At 48.8% G+C, this 23,946-nt stretch overlaps 1 protein-coding gene across 4 annotated transcripts; it reads left to right on the plus strand.

Annotated features, from left to right (window-relative positions):
* Nucleotides 1–352: 352 nt before the first annotated feature.
* EFEMP2 (EGF containing fibulin extracellular matrix protein 2) lies at nt 353–22,702 on the plus strand. Of its 4 annotated transcripts, none has more exons than XM_080985486.1 (12): nt 353–377; nt 8,206–8,293; nt 10,172–10,220; nt 11,872–12,105; nt 14,057–14,179; nt 14,891–15,007; nt 16,878–16,997; nt 18,394–18,513; nt 18,806–18,932; nt 20,109–20,304; nt 21,259–21,463; nt 22,293–22,702. In XM_080985486.1, exons 2-11 carry the CDS (start codon nt 8,210–8,212, stop codon nt 21,418–21,420), a joined length of 1,332 nt encoding a protein of 443 aa, XP_080841612.1. In that variant the 5' UTR covers nt 353–377; nt 8,206–8,209; the 3' UTR covers nt 21,421–21,463; nt 22,293–22,702. The 4 variants fall into 4 exon arrangements, with proteins under 4 accessions (XP_080841612.1, XP_080841609.1, XP_080841610.1 ...); XM_080985483.1 differs by lacking the exon at nt 353–377 and adding an exon at nt 2,086–2,241 and having other exon boundaries at nt 8,202–8,293; XM_080985484.1 differs by lacking the exon at nt 353–377 and adding an exon at nt 2,103–2,241.
* The last annotated feature ends 1,244 nt before the right edge of the window (nt 22,703–23,946 follow it).

Here is a 23,946-nt window from a genome sequence, read left to right on the forward strand (position 1 = left end):
GTTTTCCAAAACTAATTTCCCCTAAAATTTACTTAATCAATTAACCTCTTTTCTTTCTTATCATTTTAACTTTAAACATATTATTCTATAACATCACATATTTAAATCCTAAGCCAATCCAATACTTGCAAGTAATTCCATTTAAGTTATCTTAACATATTTAGCTAAATAGTCTTTAAATGTCTTCCATTCCTCCTGGTACTCCTCCTCCTTCTGGTCACAGACTCTTCCGGTCAGATCGGCTAGCTCCCAAAAGTCCATCATCTTCATCTGCCACTGACTACTTTTCCTTTTACATCCTGTACACCCTGTACATCTCACCCCCTCCTGCGCACCTGCCCTGCTGGAGGAGACAGAAACCGGGATGTTACAGGCAGGTTAATCGTGCCCCCCAGCCAGCTGCCTCCCTTCCTCATTCCTTTCTAGCAACCCTGCGGGCGGGAACAGTTTTCTCTCCATCATTGCACCTGGCATGGGCCTGCAAGGAGTTCTCTGTAGCAGAGGAGAAGCAGGAAGCCCAGATTCTAGGCCTAGTGATCAGATGGGAGCAGGGCCTAGCAGTGAGGCAGAGCTGGTGGTGCAGAGTGGAGGGGTGGGGTGCCCTGCCTTTTACCCACCAACCCCAATTCTACTTTGTGGGTATGGAGAAGTGCGGTTACTCAGGAGTAAAAGGGATTCTAGTTTCACAGGCCCAAGTTGGGGAGGCAGTAGGGACAGACTAAAGGCCGTGGTTCAGTGCTAGAGCATCTGCTTTTCAGCGATAAGGCCCCGAGTTCAGTCTTCTGCATCTCCAGGTGAGGCTTGCAAGAGATTCCCGGCCTGACACCCTGGAGAGCTGCTGACAGTCGATGTTGACATTCAGTGAGCCAATGGTCTGAACTGATAATGAGGCCTGTTCCCATATTCCTATTTAAGTCAGCATCGCCACCCATAAAAAACAGGTTTGTTTCATGTGTATGTCATGAAATTCTACTCAATATTGATCCAGAGTAGATTCCAATGTATAGTTAGCAGAGTAAAAACTTAAACATGTTGCAGGATTCCCAAAAAATAGACCAGCGGCAATTATATTTCATCCAGCAGAGCTTGACTGCTACTGAAAGCAAATGAGCATAATGGTCACAAATCCAATACATTCAGGATTGGCCCTGTCCACAAGAAATCCAGTTACAGCAGACTTAACTTAAACTTACAATAACTTATAAGACTAAACCTTAATCCTATATACAGAACACCACACCAGAAAGAAGAGAGGTGGAAAGAGAAAGTCTGGGGTCTGGGATTGCCACCATGGAAGGGCAAGGGAGAAACGGCGGTGGGGGTAGATATTATTGGCGAAGGATTTTGCGATGATGCTTGAACCCCTTCCAATCTACGCCCCATCCCAAGGGACGTGGGTAGGGTGAGCAGGGATTACCCACCTCCGTCATTGGTGCTGTGAGCAATAAAATGTGATAAAATCGATGACAATAAAAGCAATTTCCAATCCAATATAAATTTATTTATATTGGGATTTAATAACAAACAAACAAAAAAACACCACTTAATATTTATTTCATTTCATTTGTGAAAATTTTCCCCACAGCAGGTTTTTAAAAATCAAGTACAATGGCATCTAACATTTCCCTTCGTGCAGTTCCCTTGAAATGCAGTGGAAGCCATTCCTAGAGCGAAGATGTCCTCTTTCTGTCGTTGCTCACAGATTTCGTTACAGTTCTTCCGCTCCTCCCATCGAAGCCCGCTCTTGCGCCTTGAGGACTAGAAAGATGCTTTTGCGAAGACGGCGATCAGGCTTCCAAGGCTGCCCTGGGCCGATTCCTGCGCCCGTGGGGCAACTGGCAAGAGGAAGGCGAGATACCCTGGCCCAAGCCAGATGGTCCCACAGCACCGGGGCGCCGACCTTAACGCACGCTTTCTGCCCGGGCGTGCGCGGCGCCTTTGGGATTCAACCCTGCTGCCCTTTGCAGGGGAGGCTGGGCGATGAGGGCTGCGAACAGCTGGCCAGGAAAGGGTGTTCGCTGGGAGCTAAGTGGAACCAGATGTTGGGTGGAATCCTTTTGGCAACTCCGGCTGCCTGGCGGGGGGCCAGGAATTCAGCGTGGGGGGCTGGAGAGGGGAGCCAGCGCACAGTCTCCCAGGGAGCCCGCGCCTAACACTTCGCGCTCTGCACGCAGCCGGGATCGGGGCGCGTTTGGAGAAGGCAAGAGAGGGTGCCGGGGGTGCCAGGCGGCTGCCAGCGTGGTGAGTGACGGGATGTGGGGTTTGGGGGTGGGGAGGGAGAAGGGGCTGGAGGAAGAAGGAGAAGGCCCGGGCCTGAAAGAGAGAGAGAGAGCGTGCGCCAGAGGAAAACATCCCTGCGCACTCTCCCAAAGTTGGTGATCCCATCCTGGGGAGAGCCCAGATTCATTGCCGTGGGAGGTGCCAGGCAGGCCCCCTCTCACTGTGCCAAGCCAAAGATGTTTGAGGAGGGGGAGAGAGACCTGATGCTTCCTTTGAACTAAGTGAAAAGTTTCAAGGTGCCTTCTTACATCGGAGACAATGTAGGATCTCGGCTTCTCCAGATCTCCAGGGATCACTTTGCTTGCCCCCACCCCCGGCACCCTGTGCCCCTCTCTCGCTGGGTGAAGGTGGCGGCTCCGTCTAGGCTTGTTTTGCCCTCCTGAATTGCTTCTGAAGTTTTCCTCCGCCCAGGGCCAGCCAGCCTTCCAGGGCTGTCCAGCCCAGCTTCGGAAACCACAGAATTTCTTGGGGGGTACGGAGAGAAAAGCTGAAGGGCTCTGTGGCAATTGCACATGTGAAAAAGTCCAAAATGTCTCTGGCGTGCTCTCTGCTCAGCTGGTGGGGAAGGTTGGCCTCTGATCTATAGCCTGTACTAACCAATGTCTTACCCATACTATATATATATATATATATATATATATATATATATATATATTTAAAGCGATGCCTCCTTAACAGCCAGGGCTTTCCTCAAATAAACCTGGGAACTGTAGTTTTCTGAGAGTTGTTAAGAGGCTCCTGTGCCCGTCACGGAGCTTCATTTCCCAGCTGTGGTGTACCTCACCGTAACTATGCCGGTGCAAAACAGTGTTAGGTCCAGATTAGGTTGTCATATTTAGAATTAGAATTAAATAAGAAAGTTTGCTGTCAGTGGTGCTTGGTAACATTCGACTTGGTAGGGCTGCAATTTTTAACCCTGGGGGTTAAAAGGAGGACTTCGTCTAGAAATGTGTTCCACATGTATATTAAGATCAGCTTCCTCAAAAATAGATAACACTGCAAGTGGGGCAGAAGAGATAATATAGCAAATCAAAATTGTATTGATTGCTTTTAAAACTGCATTTCTTTTCAAACTGATTTCTTTTATTCCTCCCCCCAAAAAAGAATATATGATTCAGTAACTGGGCCAGCATCTTGGGAAAAGAGAAAGGTTGATGTACAACAGACATTGGGGAGTTATATACCATTTATGAATTGCATGTAGGAACAATTCCTTACATTTTCCTGAAACGGAGTGGAGAGGGGGCTTAGCCCACATTCTCTGCCAGGTGTTGTCCTCTGTGTCCCAACCCATGTCTTGGCTCCATGCTAATCTTAAACCAAGCTGCTTATTCGGTTCCTGTTTCAGTGAAAGTTTACATAACCCAGAAACCAAACCCTTCGAGTCTTTAGAAGTGGATATAATTTAAGCTCTCAAAATTGGTCGACTTATGGGTCGCAGTGCATTTTCATTGAGCCGTTGTTTAAAAATGCAAACATTTGATGCCATGACAACCGTGGGATAGAGGTAGGCCCCAGTTTCTTCTCCATTTCCATCTTCATTGTGGGTTTGCTATTTTTTTATAAAAATCACAAAGACAGTAAAGTCTCCTAACCCTCCACTCACCCAGATCAAATGTGTGGTTCTGGAAGTCAAAGGAGTTAGAGGAAGATTCTGGACAAGGATTCCAAGCCACCAGTACCAACACTGATACGTCACTTGTAAGAGCCTATTATGAAAGTGAGTTTTATTCTTGAGATTGGATGATAAAAACAAGAATGCACTAAAGGGAATGCCATTTACCTGCTCAGATTTTTGGGGTGTCCACGACTTAGTACCACCCTCATTAATCAAAGAGAGGATATGTCTCAGCTGGCTAGCCAGATAATATAGCTGTAAATTAGGTAAATCCCATCCACCCTCTAACCAAACAATAAACCATTCCCCCCACCCCGATTCTCAGAGATTTTTCATCAAAGGGAAATGGATTAATGTTTTTCTGCCAAATCCTAAACTGAGTAGAGGGAATTGATGTATTGAATTACTCCTACACATCCATTGCCAGAACGCTAAACACACGAAAGCTTTTGAAATGTGAGGAACACTTGTTTCTAGTCGCATGCGGTTTTCCTCACTGCAAAAATCAGTTTTATTTTTTCATTATCCAAAAGATTTCCTTTTCTAAATTAAAAGAACAAAGTATTCCAACCAACGAAAATGATTGTTTCATTTGATCCAGCATGGCTCCGTCCTGAAAATGTGAAGTAATAATCTGTTTATATGCACCAGAGCAATTACAATGTCTTTTTGCTTGTGCACAATGTCCACCTTTTTCTCTCGCTCCTGACTTCTAGGGCACCCTCGCCGTCTTCCCCCTGCCCGCAATGTCCCATATGACTCTCTTTGCTCTTTGTCTCCCACCTGCTGACCTGAGCTTTGCAAAAACGCAAAGCTCTTCGGACTTCAGCTCTTATGTACATTTTGAGGGGTGAGTGAGTCACCGTTCTCACCAGGGTGGAGTTGGCACTGGGTAAGGAAGAGGCTTCCTGGGCACCAGGAAAAGTCCTGCACCCATGGGTGCCATCTCGGTGACCCAGACAAATGTGCAGCCTTCGACTTGACGGTGGTGGGAACTTGCTCGCCCTCTGTCCTCATTTGCCCCCAAGGAGACTCCTTCTGGTGACCTGGAACTCCCAGGGCCTCTTCTCTTTCTTGGCACCCATGGAGGTGCCCTATTCAACCATCGGCACCCCTGCTTTCCTCCCTGCTTTCCTCCGAGAGGCTGGCTGTCGCCTCATCCACTCTTCCTGCGAGACCCAGAGGATGCTTGATGATGGGGTTTAGCCGTGCCCGAGGCAAAACTCAGCGAGTTGGCTGTATTTTAGGTATATATACATTAGCCCAAACAAGGGTTATATTTAGCACTGCCTGGAGACCATTTCTGCCTTGAAGCAACATTCAACACACGGGGCCCTTTCATCACCTGAAAGAGGTGCATTCCTGCAATAACAAGCCAAGACCCAGACCTGCATTTATTCCTAACTACTCCTTTGATACTGACTCAATTCTAGTGCTCAGGGGACGGTGCAATTGCAAGTGGGGAGGAGAGCTGTTCTTGCCCTCGGATCCTGTTTGCAGGGGGTGGGCATGTGATTGGCCCCTGTGCTGGGCGAGATACTGGCGTCTTAGTTATATGTTTTTAGGTGCCAGGCAAAAAACGTTCCTCCTAATCGGCCAGGCCTTTGGCTGATTAATATTTGACAGCCTTTTAAATGTGTTTGTGGGAGGGGGGTATTGCTATGTTGTTTTAACTGTTTATTTGTTGCCTTTTCCTTGTATTTTTATTTTTGAGATCTTTTGATGAAGGGTGGTATATCAGTCAATCAATCAATGATGGCTCCTCTTCTTTACGCTAGGTTCCCCATCACCTCTCTGATGGAATGTTATCTCTGCCTTGCCAGGTTTTGTTCTGTTTTTAATGAAAGGCTGGAGGAGGAGGAGGAGGAGGAGGAGGAGGAGGAGGCAGAGCTGGATTGGAGTCAGGGCCTGGCAGGGAGTCAGGGGCCTGATCCGAGTCAGGGAGGTGACATGCCCGATATCTGCAACATGAAAAGGGACAAACCTTTTGGTCTACGGTTTTTAAAGCAATCAATACAATTTTGAACTGCTATGTTATTCCTCCTGCCCACCTTGCAGTGCTATCTATTTTTGAGGAAGCTGATCTTAGAGTATATAATAAAAAGCTAGCTGTTCTGTTTGGGGTGGCACAATGGCTCGTTTCTGGAGAGATCCAAATGGAGCCAATACTTCTTTTTGGTATTCTGAAGTTTGGGAACTTCATTTAGAAAAGTTGACCAACAAGCTATGCATTTCCAGAGGGAAAATGCGAAAAGGATAGATTTTCAGGGGTTTGGTTTGATTTTATTAAATATATCATGGTCTGTTACCTCCCTCTGCTTATTATCAATGGATTGGGTTGAGTAAAAAATATATTTTTCCTCTTTTAAGATTAATCCCACCCATGACAGCAGTGGGTTTTATTTTATTTTACCTTTAAAAGTATACCCAGCCTTTTATTCTCGGTACCAGCCTGATGTGTCTTTTTCTTGCTGTCGTTGTGGTTAGCTCAATAAAGAAACAAAACAAAATAGAGGAGTTGTCTGCTCCAATTCCAGTTCAATAATAAATAAGGGTGAGCATGAGAGGGCCTTGCCATTGTCCTTCTACTGTTAGTAGCACCCGAACTGCAAATTTGGGAGCCCATATTTCATCCTAGGGTGCTCCTAGGCAGGGGATTAATATTTCAAATGGGTCTGTCGGTTATCGCAAACAGACCGTTGGCAACAGGTGATTTTTTTTATAAAAAAAGGTTCTGGATTTTCCACAAAAATAGTAAATTTGAATTAAATGGGGGAGGGAATTAGAGTGGCGCTTGTGGGTTAAACCACAGAGCCTAGGACTTGCCAATCAGAAGGTCGGCGGTTCGAATCCCCGCGACGGGGTGAGCTCCCGTTGCTCGGTCCCTGCTCCTGCCAACCTAGCAGTTCGAAAGCACGTCAAAGTGCAAGTAGATAAATAGGTACCGCTCCGGCAGGAAGGTAAACGGCGTTTCCATGCGCTGCTCTGGTTCGCCAGAAGCGGCTTAGTCATGCTGGCCACATGACCCGGAAGCTGTACGCCGGCTCCCTCGGACAATAAAGCGAGATGAGCGCCACAACCCCAGAGTCGGCCACGACTGGACCTAATGGTCAGGGGTCCCTTTACCTTTTATGTTGATGCCAACGCAGTCATGTGGGCACTGCGAACAGCTTGCATGAATGAGGAGAGCACCACTCCTGCAATAAACACCCCTCTGGAAGCAACCCTAGTCGCAGCCATCCTTGCTTCTACAGTAAGATATATTGGATTTCTGTTTAAATCGCAGTGATCATTTCTAAATTGTTGCCCACGCATATAAAATGTTGATCTGCAGATTTTGAAGCTAAGTCTGGATCAGGAAGCTTGTTCTTCTAATCCCTGGGAGCTGGGAGCTCCCTGTACTTACTTTTCTGGGGTACTTCACTGGAAGCTGCAATGGGGATTACAGTGGACTTTGCATCATACACTGGCTGATGCGGTATAGTGGCTAAGAGACTAGCTCATGGCTTGTCTGGAGAGAGGACATTCTCCCTAGCCACACCCCCTCTCTGCAGGCCACACCCCTCACTGCCACTGCTTTGCACCCTCCTTTAGTTCCGATCCCCCCCCCCCTTTCCCCTAGCTGGAATATACCGTAATTTTCTGTGTATAACACGCCTCCATGTATAAGACACCCCCTACTTTGGGGGACTCCAAATTATGAAAATATTACTATCCGTGTATAAGAAGACCCCCCCCCCATTTTTAACAGTAAAAAAAAACTAGTCTTATACACGGAAAAGTACGGTAAATTCTGCCCCTGCCTTTTGCTTGCATTGAAGGAAGGAGAGAGAGAGGTCTGTGTGCAGAAACTGGTCTTTTGCAGGCCTCTCTGGCACTGCATGCAAAGCAGGTGCTTGGCCACTGAACTCTGTGGATCGTTTCCTTTAAAATCTCGTATTTCAATTTCCCCCCTTTTCTACTCTACCTTATGAACAGCTCCTGAGAACTCAGAAGCCTGCCTATCCCAACTTGGGTACAAGCACCTTGAGTTGCCACCTGGGCGTAATATCCACCCATTCTTCTACTTTTCAGTCCTGATCAGCCCTGTAAAGGTTTTCTCTTGGGGAGAGATGCGCTCTGCACATTCACAGAGGCTCTTAGTGTCTCAGTACTATGGAGAGCAGCCAAAAAGCAGCCTCCCTTTTGGGACATAGAAAGGCGGTCACTTGGCACCCCACTTTGCGTCTTGCCTACCATTCGGGCAAATAAGTGCTGCGTGCTGTCACTGCCCTTAACCTCTAACCGGCCTCCTTTCCCCCAGGCAGAACAATGAGGTCTGTTTCATGTCTCCTCTTGGCAACGCTTCTGAGAGCTGCAGTTTCACAGGAACTGGAGGAACCCGACACTTACACGGTAAATGGCCTGGGCCTCCCACCATGCCAGAGTGGATGCTGTAGGGCAGGAGGGGTTCCAGCTGCAACACAGGCATGCAGACACACACAGAGGTGCGCCCAGGAGGTGGTTGTTAATGCTGCTCAGCTTCGATGCAAGTGATGCATCCTCATCTGGGGTGGAGCATGACAGGGGCTAGAGAGCCAGCGTGGCAGTGAAAGAGGTGGACTAGGAGAACAGGGGGGACCTGAGTTCAAATGCCCACTTGGCCGTGAAGCTCACTGCATCATCTGCCACAGACTTTATCTCTCACCATGGCGTAACTCATAGGGCTGTTATTTGGGTAATATGGAGGGAGGATGCTACCTTGAGCATCTTGGAGGAAAGGCGGGCTACAAATGTCACATGTCACAGTGTGGAGTGCTTCTGTTTATAGGGTGCCAGCTGCCAAGCCAGCCATGCCTCCTTGCAGGATACTCCATTCCATCGCCCTCCCACCCCCAACAGAGTTCCCATAAACCCTCAGTAGTCAGTAAGCATTCCATGCTATCTGGGTATCTGGACTGCTTTGGAGCCCCGTCATTCCAACCCATTCCGGTTTTTGTTTTCTAAATATAGTGGTACCTCGGGTTACAGACACTTCAGGTTACAGACTCCACTAACCCAGAAATAGTACGTCAGGTTAAGAACTTTGCTTCAGGATGAGAACAGAAATCGTGGTCCGGCGGAGCGGCAGCAATGGGAGGCCCCATTAGCTAAAGTGGTACCTCAGGTTAGGGACGTGGGTGGCGCTGTGGGTTAAGCCACAGAGCCTAGGACTTGCCGATCAGAAGGTCAGCGGTTTGAATCCGCGTGACGGGGTGAGCTCCAGTTGCTCGGTCCCTGCTCCAGGCAACATAGCAGTTTGAAAGCACGTCAAAGTGCAAGTAGATAAATAGCTACCATTCCGGCAGGAAGGTAAATAGCATTTCCGTGCGCTGCTCTGGTTCGCCAGAAGTGGCTTAGTCATGCTGGCCACATGACCGGAAGCTGTACACCGGCTCCCTCGGCCAATAAAGCGAGATGAGCGCCGCAACCCCAGAGTTGGCCACGACTGGACCTAATGGTCAGGGGTCCCTTTACCTTTACCTTTTACCTCAGGTTAAGAACAGTTTCAGGTTAAAAACAGACCTCCGGAACGAATTAAGTTCTTAACCCGAGGTACCACTGTATGTTTTTGTAGTTCTTCAAACCTTGGAGTCTGCCCCCTCCTCCAGCCTGCTGGTCCCTCCCTCTTGGGTGTCGGTGGGGATGATTTGGCTGCATAATGACTACACACTAGGAGCCCTTATTAGTGTATAGGATGATATAACAATTTGGCGCAAATGAAGATGGCCCAACAGTCTCATAGAAGGGGGGGCCCTGTACCCCCCTCCACCAAACTATTTTGGGGGCACAGGACTGGGGTGCACAAAACTCTGGATATACAGTAACGCCTCTGAGCAAGCGTAGGCCAGAAAATAGAAAGGGGCTCCTGCCCCTTTAATAGTGCACTCCTTGAAATGCCCTGTTCTACACTACTATTAAAGGGGCAGGAGCTCCACCCTATTTTGCCTTAGCAGTGGTGATGGTGGTTTCTAGGTCAGTGTTGTTTCTGGGTTAGAGCTGCACACATGCCAGGCCTTAGCCCCAGAATACATTTTCGATATGTTCTGTAATACGTTGGCTCTTAATGGCCACTAAATATTCATGGGTAGACCAAAAAGGAAGAGGACTTGCAAGACAGAAGATGGTGTTTTAAGCAGGGCTGAGCATCCTTCACCGGTTGTCTTGCAGTGTGGCAAAGGGGATGGTAGTCCCCAAGTCGGGGGCCTGATTGATATCTTTAACTCATTCCTATATGTCCTCCCTCTGCCCTAGGAATGCACTGACGGCTACCAGTGGGATGCGGAGAGTCAACATTGCAAAGGTACAGCCTGGCATTCCAGATAGCCATCTTGTTGAGGACAGGAACGGGGAAATTGGACAGTTTGGGTTTCTTTTGGTTCCTTATTCTTTCCATTTTAAGGTTCTGTGTTTTTTTAAAAAGAAAACTCCTCTTGAAAATTTGTGCACATGCGTGAGGTCAAACTGTGGACCGAAATGCGTGTATTAGTATAAACGCACATGAAAATTTTTATAGATTGCCTTCATACATGTTGTTTTCCCAGTTATCGTAATTTTTTTGCATGCTTTTCTCACTTTGGTGCACAATTTCCCCACCAAACATTTCCCCATGTTTTTGTGTGCGTTCCTTGGTTGGAGAACCACATTTTTAAACAAGGGGGGTGGGGACTGCGCATTTTGAGGGACAGTTTGGTTTCGGTTTGCATATTGGCTTCGGAAGTGCAAGTACAGTGGTGTCCGCATTAACATGTGAGCAGAGCAAATCTCTTCCTCGTACCTGGTTGGGGGAATAATACGCATTGTGGGAGGAAGGTTGTAGGTCAACCTGGGTGAGCCTCCCATCCTCTTGGGTGTCTTTGTTGGCATCCTAGTGCCTAGAGACCAAGGATGGGGAACCTTGGGCCCAGGGACCAAATGTGGCCCTGCAGCACTCTTGGCTGGCCCTTGGGTCTCTCCCCAGCCACACCCCCTAACTGCCCAGGCTCCCCACCTTTCTTGAGTGTTTTTCTCTGGCCATAATGTGTCCTTGCATGCTGACGAAGCCCCTTTCTGGCCTGGGTGGAAGCTAGAGAGAGTCTGTAGAAACCAGCCTACAGGCAAAATTTACATCTGTAGCCCTGCCCACTTTTACCTCTGTCCAACCACTGCTGTCCTGCGGCCCTCAGGAGATTGCCCAGAAGGGAATGTGGCCCTCAGGCTGTGGCACAGGCTGGGTAAGCAGCAGTGTTAAAAGCTCAGATACATCAGCCAGGCACCAAATGGCTCCTTAAACCAAGGTTTCAATCACCAAAACAGAATGTCTAAAGTCTTATAAAGTCTTATTTTTCAAAAGATGGATTGACTGTGATTGATTAACATCTGGCTGGTTCAGATGACAGCCTTAAGCCTCGGTTAAGAACTTTGAGAACTTAAAGAAGAAAAGTCCCTTGATCCAAAGACAGTCAACATATGTATTGGCCTCTTCCGACTTCTTTTTGTTAACAGCGACTGCTCCTGCTCTGGCTGCACAGAAAAAGCATTTGGGTTCCTGGAATTCATTCCAATTGTGCAGATAAAATATAAGTGTTAGAATTCTACAGCATGTGGGATTAGTGTGTGAATACAGTCCAGAACCAAGATCTTAGATGATGGAGATGTCATGCGCCATCCTGGCACCCAGGCATCCTCACTTGGTCGCAAGTGGTTGGAAGCTAGGTGCAAAAGGCGCCTGGCTAATTTCAAACACTGGTTCCTAAGTGGTGACAGTGGCAAGGAGTTCAGGCATCGCTGGGGTTGTCTTGGCCTAAGGCCTCCACTGAACGTGGAAACAGCGTTGGCTAGGATGTCTCCTACAGCGAGCTGGAACTGACAAGAAGAAGGAGGGAGCCTGGGTGCCCACTCCCCCCGTCTCCCCCTTATCCTGTCCCACCTGATTCTGTTTCCTTCCTCTTCCTCCCACCCCACCCGCCTGCCAGATGTGAACGAGTGCGAGACCATCCCCCATGCCTGCAAAGGAGAGATGAAGTGCATCAACCATTATGGGGGGTACCTGTGCCTCCCCCGCTCGGCCTCTGTGATCAACGACGTGAACTCCGAAAGGGCTCCTCCCCCCAGTCCCCCCAGGCCCAGGCCCCCCCAGCAGGCCCAGTACTTCGTACAGAACAACTGCCCCCAGGGCTACGAGCCGGACAGACAAGGATCCTGCATGGGTGAGTAGGGCGGCAGCAGCAACCCGGAGGGCGAGGGAGGAGGGGAGATCTCAGGGCATGGGGCATGTTTAGCCTTGAGGAGAAGAGACTTGAGAGGGGGGGACATGATAGCCATTAGATAGATAGATAGATAGATAGATAGATAGATAGATAGATATAGATATCTGAAGGGCTGTTGTCCCATGGAAGATGGAGCAAGCTTGTTTTCCGCTCCTCCAGTGAGTAAGACCCAAACTAACGGATTCAAAATAAAAGAACGGAGATTCCGACTAAACATTAGGAGGGACTTTCCAGTGGTAAATGCTGTTTGACAGTGGAACGGACACTCTCAGAAGGTGGTGGAGGTTTTTAATCAGTGGTTGGATTCTTCTTAAGGGACGTGGGTGGCGCTGTGGGTTAAACCACAGAGCCTAGGACTTGCCGATCAGAAGGTTGGCGGTTTAATCCCCGTGACGGGGTGAGCTCCCGTTGCTCGGTCCCTGCTCCTGCCAACATAGCAGTTCGAAAGCACATCAAAGTGCAAGTAGATAAATAGGTACCACTCCGGCGGGAAGGTAAACGGCGTTTCCGTGCGCTGCTCTGGTTCGCCAGAAGCGGCTTAGTCATGCTGGCCAGATGACCCGGAAGCTCTACGCCGGCTCCCTCGGCCAAGAAAGCGAGATGAGCGCCGCAACCCCAGAGTCGGCCATGACTGGACCTAATGGTCAGGGGTCCCTTTACCCTTTACCTATACCTGGATTCTTCTTCTTTCTTTGGCGATCACTCATAGCCGAGTAAGATTGTCTTCCATAAACACGGTTTTAACAGTGAGTCTGTAAGTGACTGTGGAGGCCAATTCTGGATCCACACATCCTTCCACAGTGGGGACATTGGTTTCTGGGTGGGAGTTGATCACAGTGTGGATTTGCCAAGCGTGCCTTCCTCTTGGAACGTTTCTCCCTTGCGTCCTGAGTTCGAGTGTCTTCAAAACCCATGACACCTTTGGTAAAGGCTGTTCTCCAACTGGAGCGCTCGCAGGCCAGAGCTTCCCAATTGTTGGTGTTTGTACTACATTTTTTAAGATTTGCCTTGAGACAGTCTTTAAACGTCTTTCGTTGACCACCAGCATTACGCTTTCCATTTTTAAGCGGTGGGCTCTCCTTCCTTGGAGGTTTTTAATCAGAGGTTGGATAGGGCCACCTGTCAAGGGTGCTTTAGTTGCGATTCCTTCATTGCACGGGATTGGGCTAGATAACCCTTGGGAGAATTCCTTCTGACTTTACAATCTATGCAGACTGGGGCTCTTTGGGCAGGAAAAAGATGATGTGCAACTTAATTTGAAGTTATTGCAGTGATTCGGCCTATATCTGACATGCATTTTTTAAAAATGAGCCAGGAGGGGCTGGGTGTTTCTTGGGTGCTGTAGCGTCTTTGGTGAATGGGATAATAATAATAATAATAATAATAATAATAATTATTATTATTATTATTATTTATTATTTATACCCCGCCCATCTGGCTGGGTTTCCCCAGTCACTCTGGGCGGCTTCCAACCGAATATTAAAAACAGTACAGCATCAGACATTAAAAACTTCCCTAAACAGAGCTGCCTTCAGTTGTCTTTTAAAAGTAAAATAGTTGTTTATTGCCTTGACATCTGCTGGCAGGGTGTTCCACGGGGCAGGTGCCACGACCAAGAAGGCCCTCTGCCTGGTTCCCTGTAACCTTACTTCTCACAGCGAGGGAACCGCCAGAAGGCCCTCGGCGCTGGACCTCAGTGTCCGGGCTGGATGATGGGGGTGCACTTTGATTCCAGGAAGTACAAGCAGAGTGGCTGGGCACCCCCTGCCTCTCAACCTCCTTCCTCTGTGTTTGTCTGTCTCTTATTGGGAGCCTGCCCCTTCTCTCCCTCTCCCCTCCCCTTGCTGCCATGCTGGAGCCCCAGCTGTGTTTTTCTTTTTGTCCCATTCAGACGTGGACGAATGTGAATATGATTCGCACGACTGCCAGCCGAGCCAGCAATGCATCAACACGCCTGGGGGCTTCCATTGCCAGTGTCCGGACGGCTATCGGAAGATCGGCACAGAGTGTGTGGGTCAGTGTGCCTGAGGACTGCGCCCATGGGGTGGTCCTCGGTTTCTGCCAGGGAGTGTGCCTTCATCTTGGGCTGCATGCAATGCAATGGGGCTCTGAAAGGAATGGAACATGTGGGTTCGCAACAAAATATTGCAGCGCAGAGGGCCGGCCAGCCTCTTCCTGTATATTCCATTTCATTCCCTCTGCCCCTGTCTTGTTTTTCATTCCCCCTTGGCACCAGCACTCATGGGGCATTCCAAAGCCATTCAGCCTATGAAATATACTCGGAGTTGAGAGTGGATTTCATGCTCTTTATTCAGCTCATAGTGGTGAGGAGGAATGGAAGTTCCCCCAGAATGTCTGCTTTATATACCTTATTTACACAATGAGCCCCACGTGATTGGCTAATTCCGGGATTCTCCTGTAGGCCAATCAGGTTGCAGATTCACTTCCACCTGGAGCTGGATTGGGTGGCTCCTGTGGATCAGTCAGACTGCTGCATTCTGGATCCTATTGTTCTAGGACCAATCAGACTGCTGCATTTTGGATCCTATTCAACTCAGTACATAACAGCCTGCTCACTCCTCATCCCTTGAGTTTCTCCCGGCCGAACATGATTTCTTGCAGTTCTTCTGGGTAGGGACTCTGTTCATGCTCAGAGGCACAGCAGGGAGGTGGCGGGAGGGGGCCAGAGCCGCTGAGGATTCCCTCTCCTTTCTCCCACTTGCAGACATTGACGAATGCCGCTATCGCTATTGCCAGCACCGCTGCGTCAACTCCCCAGGCTCGTTCTCCTGCCAGTGCGAACCTGGGTTCCAGCTGGCCAGCAACAACCGCTCATGTGTTGGTAAGCAGGGAATGTCCTTGTCCTGCCCTGGTCCCTCGCAGGTCTTCGATGCCCTGGTAGAGATGGCCACTTACCCTATTGGAGAGCTGCCGTTCCTTGCAAATCCGGCCAAATGTTGTGGAGGGAAAGAACACAAGCTTCATGTTCAGAAGGTCCCCTGTTCAAAGGACCAGGAAGCACATGATGGGCAAGACCCTTCCTTGCTTAAGACCCCGGGGAGCCGCTGCCAGTCAGAGCAGGTGGTATTGGGCTAGGTGGACTGTTAGCTTGATCTGAGCTGTGGTTCGGCAGTCAAAGATCTGCTTTGCATTCAGAAGGTTCAATACCTGGGGCATCTTCAGGTAGGACTGGGAGACACTCTTGCTTGAAACTCTGGCGTGCTGCTGCCAGTCGATGTAGAAAACACTGATCTAGATGGACAAAGAGCCTGATTCTGTGTAAGGCAGCTCTCTATGTTCCAAGGATTAAGGCCTTTGCTCACTGGCAGAAGGATGAGTTCAGTCTCCAGTTTCTTCAGTTAGAAAGGATCAGGTCCCAGCTGATGGGAATGACCTCTCTCTCCCTGGGACCTTGAGAGCTGCTGCCAGTCAGAGTAGACAGTATAAGGGTTGGATGGACACATTGCCTGTCCTGGTAGAAGGCATCTTCCCTGTGTTCCTAAGAGGAAACGGCAGAGGCAAAGGAGGGAATGAATGTGAATGAATGTGGCTATAGGTAAAGGTAAAGGGACCCCTGACCATTAGGTCCAGTCGTGGCCGACTCTGGGGTTGCGGCGCTCATCTCGCTTTAGTGGCCGAGGGAGCCGGCGTACAGCTTCCGGGTCATGTGGCCAGCATGACTAAGCCGCTTCTGGTGAACCGCCGACCTTCTGATCGGCAAGTCCTAGGCTCTGTGGTTTAACCCACAGCGCCACCCGCGTCCCAACTACTTAATTTTAGTTACAGTCAGGCTAAGGAGTTAAGCAAGGCTGGAGGATCGTATTAGGCCCACTAGAACTCCCCATTTCACCTGCCGGATCGTTTTGACCAAGCTCTGCTTACCTGCTCAGGTAAAGATGAAGCAGGGCTGGAAGAAAACAAATTGCTTTACATGGAATCCAGCTTTCCATTTAGCTCAGTATTGTCTGCACTGACTGGCAGCAGCTCTCCAGAATTTCAAGCAAGGCTTTCTTGCTCCCCCATCCCGCTCTACTTGGAGATGCTGCAGGGGATTGAAACACAGAACCATAGAATCACAGAATTGTAGAGTTGGAAGGGACTTCCAAGGGTCATCTAGTCTGACCCCTTGCCATGCAGAAATTGTAGCTCAAGAAGCCCTGGCAGGTGGCCACCCAACCTCTGCTTTAAAACAAGGAAGGAGATCCCACCACCTTCTGAGGTCACAGAACAATAGATACACAAAGTTGGAAGGGGCCCCCAAATGTCATCTAGTCCACCCCCCAAAAATACTGGACCTTCTGCATGCAAAGAGGTTGTTCTACCCCCTAGCTACCCCTCTTCCCCATGAAGGGTCTTTGCAGGCAATCACCATGGATTGCATCACTTTGCAAGCACCTGCAGTCAGCCAAAGGCTTCTCAGAAAAGCTGGATGTTTAGGAAGGATTTAAAGGAGACAGTGTGCTGGGAGCAAGTTGCAGGACTGAGGGATAAAAAGGGGAGTGAAGGAGACAGCCTGGAAACCCTTGAAGGGAACAGGAGGCCTCCTGATAGCTTGGGGCTTGCTTGTCGACAAGCCATAAGAGGAAAATGCTTATCCCAGGGGTAAGGTGTGTGTTCCCTGTATGCCCCATAAATGCATAAACTGCCGCCAGCCGTTTTCACCTGGCAATGGCATCTCAACCCCGCTTAAGCTTTTGCAATCTCTCCTCCAGATGTAAACGAGTGCGAGATGGGGGCCCCCTGCAAGCAGCGTTGCTTCAACACGTACGGTACGTTCATCTGCCGCTGCAACCAGGGCTATGAGCTGGACCAGGACGGCTTCACCTGCAACGGTAGGTGGCTCTGTCTCCGCCCCATTTCTCCGCCCCCTTCTTCCTAGCTCCGCCTCTGCCCCTCCTGCTCTGGAGTTCTTCAACCTTGGGTTCCGTGGATGTTGTTGGACTACAACTCCCATCATCCACAGCCATCTTAGATCTTAGGCTTCTAATGGCATGAAACCCAAAGTTGGCACAGGGAGGATTCCCAAATCCTGAGACTTGACACACTGCCCGGTTATGGAAGAGCAGATAAGGAAGAGGGCAACAAGGAAGCAGCAGAAATCCTTTCTTTTGGGGATAATTCAGACTGAAACTCCCAGGTGTCAGAAAATGTTATTTATGTACGCCACGACTGCGGCCCGTGTTTTGTTAGCCCCCAAATGGAAAACGAGCGAGGTCCCAACTGAAGAAGAACGGCAACTTAAGTTGACAGATTATACGCAGCTTGCAGACTTAACATATAGAATAAGAGAAGAAGAAGAACATATGTTTAGAGAAGATTGGAAAATGTTTATTGAATATATGGGAAGTAACTGTGTAGAGCTGAAAACGCTGGTAGCATTAAGATAAATTCAACAGTGTAAAGAAGTTTTGACGGAGGCAATAATGGAATACTGATTGGTATAGTTTTTGTAAAATATGCAGAGATTTATGATATGTAAAATGAACCATTGAAAGAGAAGAAGGGAAGTCATTGAGATCTTAAAGATGTAAAAACGAATACTTTAAATTGTAAAACAGAAAATTTAATAAAAATTGTGTGTGTGTATACATATACATATACAGTGGATGCTTGGATTGCGAACGTGATCCGTGTGGGATGCACGTTCACAACCCACAGCGTTCGCAACCCGCAGCGGCGCATCTGTGCACATGCGGGTTGTGATTCGGCGCTTCTGTGCATGCACGACTGCTGAAACCTGGAAGTAACCTGTTCCGGTACTTCCGGGTTTCGGCAGTCCACAACCCAAAAAAACACAACCTGAAGCGTCTGTAACCCAAGGTATGACTGTATACAGTGGTACCTCGGGTTACATGCGCTTCAGGTTACAGACTCCGCTAACCCAGAGACAGTACATCGGGTTAAGAACTTTGCTTCAGGATGAGAACAGAAATTGTGCTCCAGCGGCGCAGCGGCAGCTGGAGACCCCATTAGCTAACGTGGTGCTTCAGATTAAGAACAGTTTCAGGTTAAGAACGGACCTCTGGAACGAATTAAGTTCTTAACCCGAGGTACCACTGTATATGTATTTATGTATATGTACACACACACACACACACACACATATATAAAATTTTTATTAAATTTTCTGTATGTGTGTGTGTGTGTGCATTAGCAGCAGAAATCCTGAAAGCAGAAACAAGCCCAGTGACTCCAGAACCTGTCCTAAATCTTCTCCCTCCTTCCCAGACATTGACGAGTGTAGCTATTCCACCTACCTGTGCCAATTCCAGTGTGTCAACGAGCCGGGACACTTCTCTTGCGCCTGCCCCCAGGGCTACCAGCAGCTGAGCACACGCCTTTGCCAAGGTAAGTGTGGGGCAGGCATAGCTGCCTCGGGGTGGGGTGGGGACACCCTCTGGCGCCTGAGCAGTTGTATATAGAATCCTAAGTTGTTTGTGCGAGGATGTTAGACACAGGTCAGGCCCCTTGTGTGCCGTTAGCTAGGGGTGCCACTCGATTGAAAACATGTTAACTGATAAACAGGTCATGTTTTCCACGGTGGCTCCCCGCTAGTGGAATGATTTCCCTAGAGAAACATGCCTGGCGCCATCTTATTTATTTATTTACTCCCTCTCCTCCTTCCCCTCTACAACCCTAGACATTAACGAGTGTGAGACGGGAGCCTTCGAATGCACAGAGTCCCAGAATTGCATCAACTTTCACGGTGGGTACCGCTGCGTGGAGAAGAACAGCTGCCAGGAGCCATATGTGCAAGTCTCTGAAAAGTGAGTCTGGGCAGGTCAGGATGGGGGGCTGGGGAGGGGAGTGAGAGAGAAAGACCATCCTGGACCTGAACGATAGCAAAATCAACGTGTATTTCTGTAGCAAGTCCTGGGAAACGGCCCTCGCTTGTATACTTCAAAGGGAAGAAGTATTATGTATGATACTTTTTTAAAAAAAAACACTATTGGTTCTGAAAGCGAAATGAAGCCTCCAGAGGCAGTCTACCAGATGTATGGGTGAAATTACAAAGCTAGGCTATTGGCCTCATACCATAAATAGGAGATCAGGGTTAGCGTCACCACCTGGACGCAACTGAGGGGATTCTTCTGTACTCTGCTTTCTTAGGAACAAAGCAGGATTCCTTATTTGCACAAATGGAGCCTGCGACAAAAAGTTGCAGCGGCATGGAGTGCCCCCCCCTGTGTGGCATAGCCTCCATTACAGCCAATAGCCATTGAAACCCTCTGTGAATTGGGCTGATGCTCTTTTAAAGCCTTCCAAGTTGGTGGCCATCACTGCCCATGGAGCAAGTTCCACAGTCTGGCGATGTGCTGTGTGAAGGACTTCCTTTGGTCTCTCCTGAATCTTTCGACATTCAGCTCTCCTGGAGGTCCACAAGTGTTCTGAGAGGAGGAAAATGTTTCTCGATCTGCTTTCTCCATGCCATGCATAAAACTTCCACTGTGTCAACTCTTACTTGCCGTTTCTCTAAAGTCAGAAATGCTGCAACCTTTTGCTCTTGGCAGAGTCGCTCTTTCCCCTTCACCATTCTGTTTTCACTTTTCTGAACCATTCCCAACAGTAGCTCAGTCAGTAAGAGCATGAGACGCTTAATCTCAGGGCTGTGGGTTCAAGTCCCAATGTTGGGCGAAATATTCCTGCATTGCAGGGAGTTGGACTGGATGTCTACAATTCTGTGGCACTGCCAGTTCAAACCCCGTGAAGGTATATGTGAAATTAATATTTTTTGCCCTGCCGTGTGTCACCTTACACTTGGCTTACACTGAATTGTGCTTGTCGTTTCACCGCCCATTCGCTTAGTTTGGAGAGGTGCTTTTGGAGCTCTTCACAATCTCTCTCTGTTTTGACAACCCTGAACAATTCAGTTCCTTTGGCAAGCTTGGCCACCTCACTGTCCTCCACCCACCCTCCCTTAACCCAATTTGTTTCCACTGTAGCCGCTGCCTCTGCCCAGCCACGAACCTGCTCTGCCGCGATAATCCGTCCTCCATCGTCCACCGATACATGAGTATCACGGCTGACCGAACTGTGCCCTCTGACATATTCCAGATCCAGGCCACAAGCGTCTACCCTGGCGCCTATAACACGTTCCAGATCCGCTCGGGCAACGAACAAGGAGAGTTCTATATCCGGGTGAGTCCCGCTTCCCAGCAGCAGCCAATCGGAGCGGCCCCTGCCCACAGCTGCCATCTTAACCGTTGATCTGTTATTACATATATATTCCAACATATCCCTTGTGCAATAAGCCAGCACCTCCACACACCTCTCTCTGTCCAGGGAAACAAGAGGGAAGATCAGAATTCATGGGCATATTCCACCCAAGGAGGGTTTGGATCACAGTTTGTAAGGGATGTGGTCAACGAAAGAGTCCGAAGGGACAGATAGAAGTGCCATTGAAATTCCACTCGATATTGATCCAGAGTAGATTCCAATGTATAGTTAGCAGAGTAAAAACTTAAGCTTGTTGCAGGATTCCCCCAAAATAGACCAGCAGCAATTGTATTTCATTCAGCAGAGCTTTACTGCTACTGAAGGCAAATGAGCATAATGGTCACAAATCCAATACATTCAGGACTGGCACTGTTCATAAGAAATCCAGTTGCAGCAGACTTAGCTTAAACTTACAATAAGTCTAAAAGTTTAACACTAAGCATACCATGCACAGAACAGAACACCAGAAGGACACTTATTTTTATAGTCAGCATGACCTTGACAGAAGAGATAAGAGAACCAGTTTAAGCCAGCTGTACTCAGCTTCTCTGAAGGAATAACCCAAACATCATGCTTATTTCTTTCACACAGAAAAGCTTCCAGAACCCTTTTGAATTAAGTCCAATAGGAAAGATCTCTGCACATCAGATCAATGCTTTCTGTACCTAGAAATGCAAACTGACGACAAGTGCCATTTTGCCCCTGGGCCTGAGGTCCCCCACCTCTTCCCTGGACCCTATATGTGGGAAGGCAATGTCTGTTTCAAGAAACTCCCAGCTTGAACAGCTACCAGGCCCATCTCGAACAGACTAGGCCCTGGCCTGGCATTCTCCCTCCCTCTCCCCCCAAGGCTCACCCTCCTTTTCTCCTCCACAGCAAATCAACAACATAAGCGCCATGCTGGTCTTGGCCCGGCCAGTGACAGGGCCCCATGAGTTTGTCCTGGATTTGGAGATGGTCACCATGAACACCCTGATGAGCTACCGTTCGAGCTCGGTGTTGCGGCTCACCGTCTTTGTGGGAGCCTATTCGTTCTAGCCAAGCATCGGCACTTCCCCTTGCCTGGCTGAGGAGGGGAGGGGTAAGTCTGGCTTTTGGATGGGCAAATGAACCTTCATCCTAGGAATGGGGAGGGGGGAGAAAGAGAGCTGACCCATGGGTGGGTAAGTAATGAAATAATTGGCTGGACCCCTAGATTAAAAAATGCAGGGCTTTACACACACTCTAGCGGGAGAGAGCCACCAGCAGAGTTTAGAAGAGTCTAAAAATTAAGCGGGAGTATAGCATGGGAATAATGGGCTGTTAGACCCTTTCATATATCCTGTTCAGTTTGCCAACAACCCTTCTCTTTACCCCTCTGGCAATGAACAGACCGCACACTGCTAAGTAAGTTTAAAATGCTTTCCTTACAAAATCCAAAGGTCTGATTCATGTATTGTTCCATGCAATAGCAAGGAACACACATGTAGAATACTGTTGGGTACAAAATGCAGAAGATAGTTTCAAGCATGCGGTCTGAGCTTGGAGTACATCTTTCCTGGTTGGTTACATGGCACAAAGAGAGTGAGGAAAGGAAGAGAAGCTTCACTTCTTCCCTCATTGGAGGTGAGGGTGTGTGGCTTAAGTGAGTCTAGGAACCCAGCTCTCTGGTTTTAACCCTTTCCTGCACTAACACCCTGCCTGAAACCCTGTAGAGCTACTGCTTAAAAACACTCTTCATAATATTTCAGAGATTCCAGATGTGAGCCAGTAATAACAAGGAAATTCTGTGCTTTCAAGTTCAGCTCACAGCAGCTACCAGTTCTTATGGGGGCGGGGCATCCTAGGTTGGTGCAAACTGCTCCCCCACCCCTGAGATATTCTATATTGCAGTGCATGGTTACACTCTCTTCTTCCTCTCTCCATTGCAGAAACATCTGCTGGGTTGGGCTGTGTAAGAGAGGAACCGAGAGGCAAGACGCCACGACCCCAGCGGCCAGGGAAGGGATCTGTCATGGCCTTTTGCATCTTCCCCGACCCCCAAGAAGCACCCATCATCACAACTGGATGAAGAGGGACCAGAGCTGTGACTGGGGGGGCCAGAGCTGTGGCTTCAAAGACGAGCGCCACCCCCTCCAGAACCGCCCTTTGAGCTACCACCCTGCCCGGCAGTGGAACTCGTGCCCCCTTCTCCCACTGCCCCCTGCATCTCAGAGCACAGAGGGGCCTCCACAACCTCGCAGCAAGGCTCCGTGTTTGTTTTCTGCTTAACAGAGTGAGGGAGAGAAAGACAAAACAAAAATTAGTAAAATGATTTTTTATGTGTGTGGAAAGGAAATGATTCAAATGTGTGTCTGGATGGTTCCCAAATGGACCAAGCGCTCCAGAATCTTTGGGGAATAAGCCTTGTCCCTTTCAGTCTCTTCAAGGCTCCCCAGCAGGTAGGAAGGCTTTCCGAGCCAGACACCCACCCTAGATGCTAGAGCCGGTCTAACCCCACATCCAAAAGGATATTGTACTGCTAGGAAAAGCTGGAGCAGCTCCCATACGAGGAAAGGCTAGAACATTCTGGGCTTCTTAGCTTAGAAGAAAGGTGAGTAATTGGAGACACGATACTTAACGCCTGGTGTTCGGCAAGAGAATAGGTAGATGTTTTTTCTCCTTCTCTCTGATACTAGAACCCAATGGGGGGGGGTCATCCAGGGAAGGTGAATGTTGCAAGAATTAGGACAGACAAAAGGCCGTCCTTCGCAATGGCCATACAGTGGTACCTCGGGTTAAGAACTTAATTCGTTCTGGAGGGCCGTTCTTAACCTGAAACTGTTCTTAACCTGAGGTACCACTTTAGCTAATGGGGCCTCCTGCTGCCGCCACGCGATTTCTGTTCTCATCCTGAGGTAAAGTTCTTAACCCGAGGTACTATTTCTGGGTTAGCGGAGTCTGTAACCTGAAGCGTCTGTAACCCGAGGTACCACTGTAGTTAAACGATGGAATTTGCCTACACAAGTAGTAGTGATGGCCACTGACTTTTTAAAAAAAGGGGGGGGGGGTCAGAGAAATTCACAGAGGACAAGACTGTATTGTCACTCCAAGATCAGAAGGCAGCATTTCTCACAAGCAGGAGAGAGCGCTACTGAACAAGTCCTCGCAGCCGAAGAGCTATAACTGGAACCTCAATCGTACCAACTTAGCTGCGATTCCTGCATTGCAGGGGGTTGAACTATAGATCACCCTTGGGGAACCTCTCAGCCTTAATGTTCCGTGACTCTCAAGGCGCCGTGAATTTTCAGCAGGGACCACACATTCCATACAGTTAAGTGCCGAGAAACCAGGCGAAATGCGAATGTGCGCACCTGTTGTGCTCAGGTCCCAATTGTGGGCTTTCCCCAGAGACGTTTAGTTGGCCATTGTGAGAACAGGATTCTGGACTATTGCTTTGTCCCGCAGTCAGGCTTTTATGTAGCCGCATTCCCACCAAAAAGGGCAGGGGTGGATTTGAACCAGGAGCAGGGGACCTGTAGCCCTCCTGATGTTGTTGGACTTCCAGCTTCTGCCCTGCTGGACCACTGGCTATGCTGGCTGTGG

The sequence above is a fragment of the Podarcis pityusensis genome (assembly GCF_964106645.2).
Source record: "Podarcis pityusensis genome assembly, chromosome: 16".
Taxonomy (NCBI): Eukaryota; Metazoa; Chordata; class Lepidosauria; order Squamata; family Lacertidae; genus Podarcis; species Podarcis pityusensis.

Coding starts and splice junctions, on each gene's coding strand:
- EFEMP2 (XM_080985486.1), top strand. CDS start 8,210: ATGAGGTCTGTTTCATGTCTCCTCTTGGCAACGCTTCTGAGAGCTGCA. Junction 12,106..14,056: donor CAGACAAGGATCCTGCATGG/GTGAGTAGGGCG, acceptor TGTCCCATTCAG/ACGTGGACGAATGTGAATAT. Junction 20,305..21,258: donor AAGGAGAGTTCTATATCCGG/GTGAGTCCCGCT, acceptor TCTCCTCCACAG/CAAATCAACAACATAAGCGC.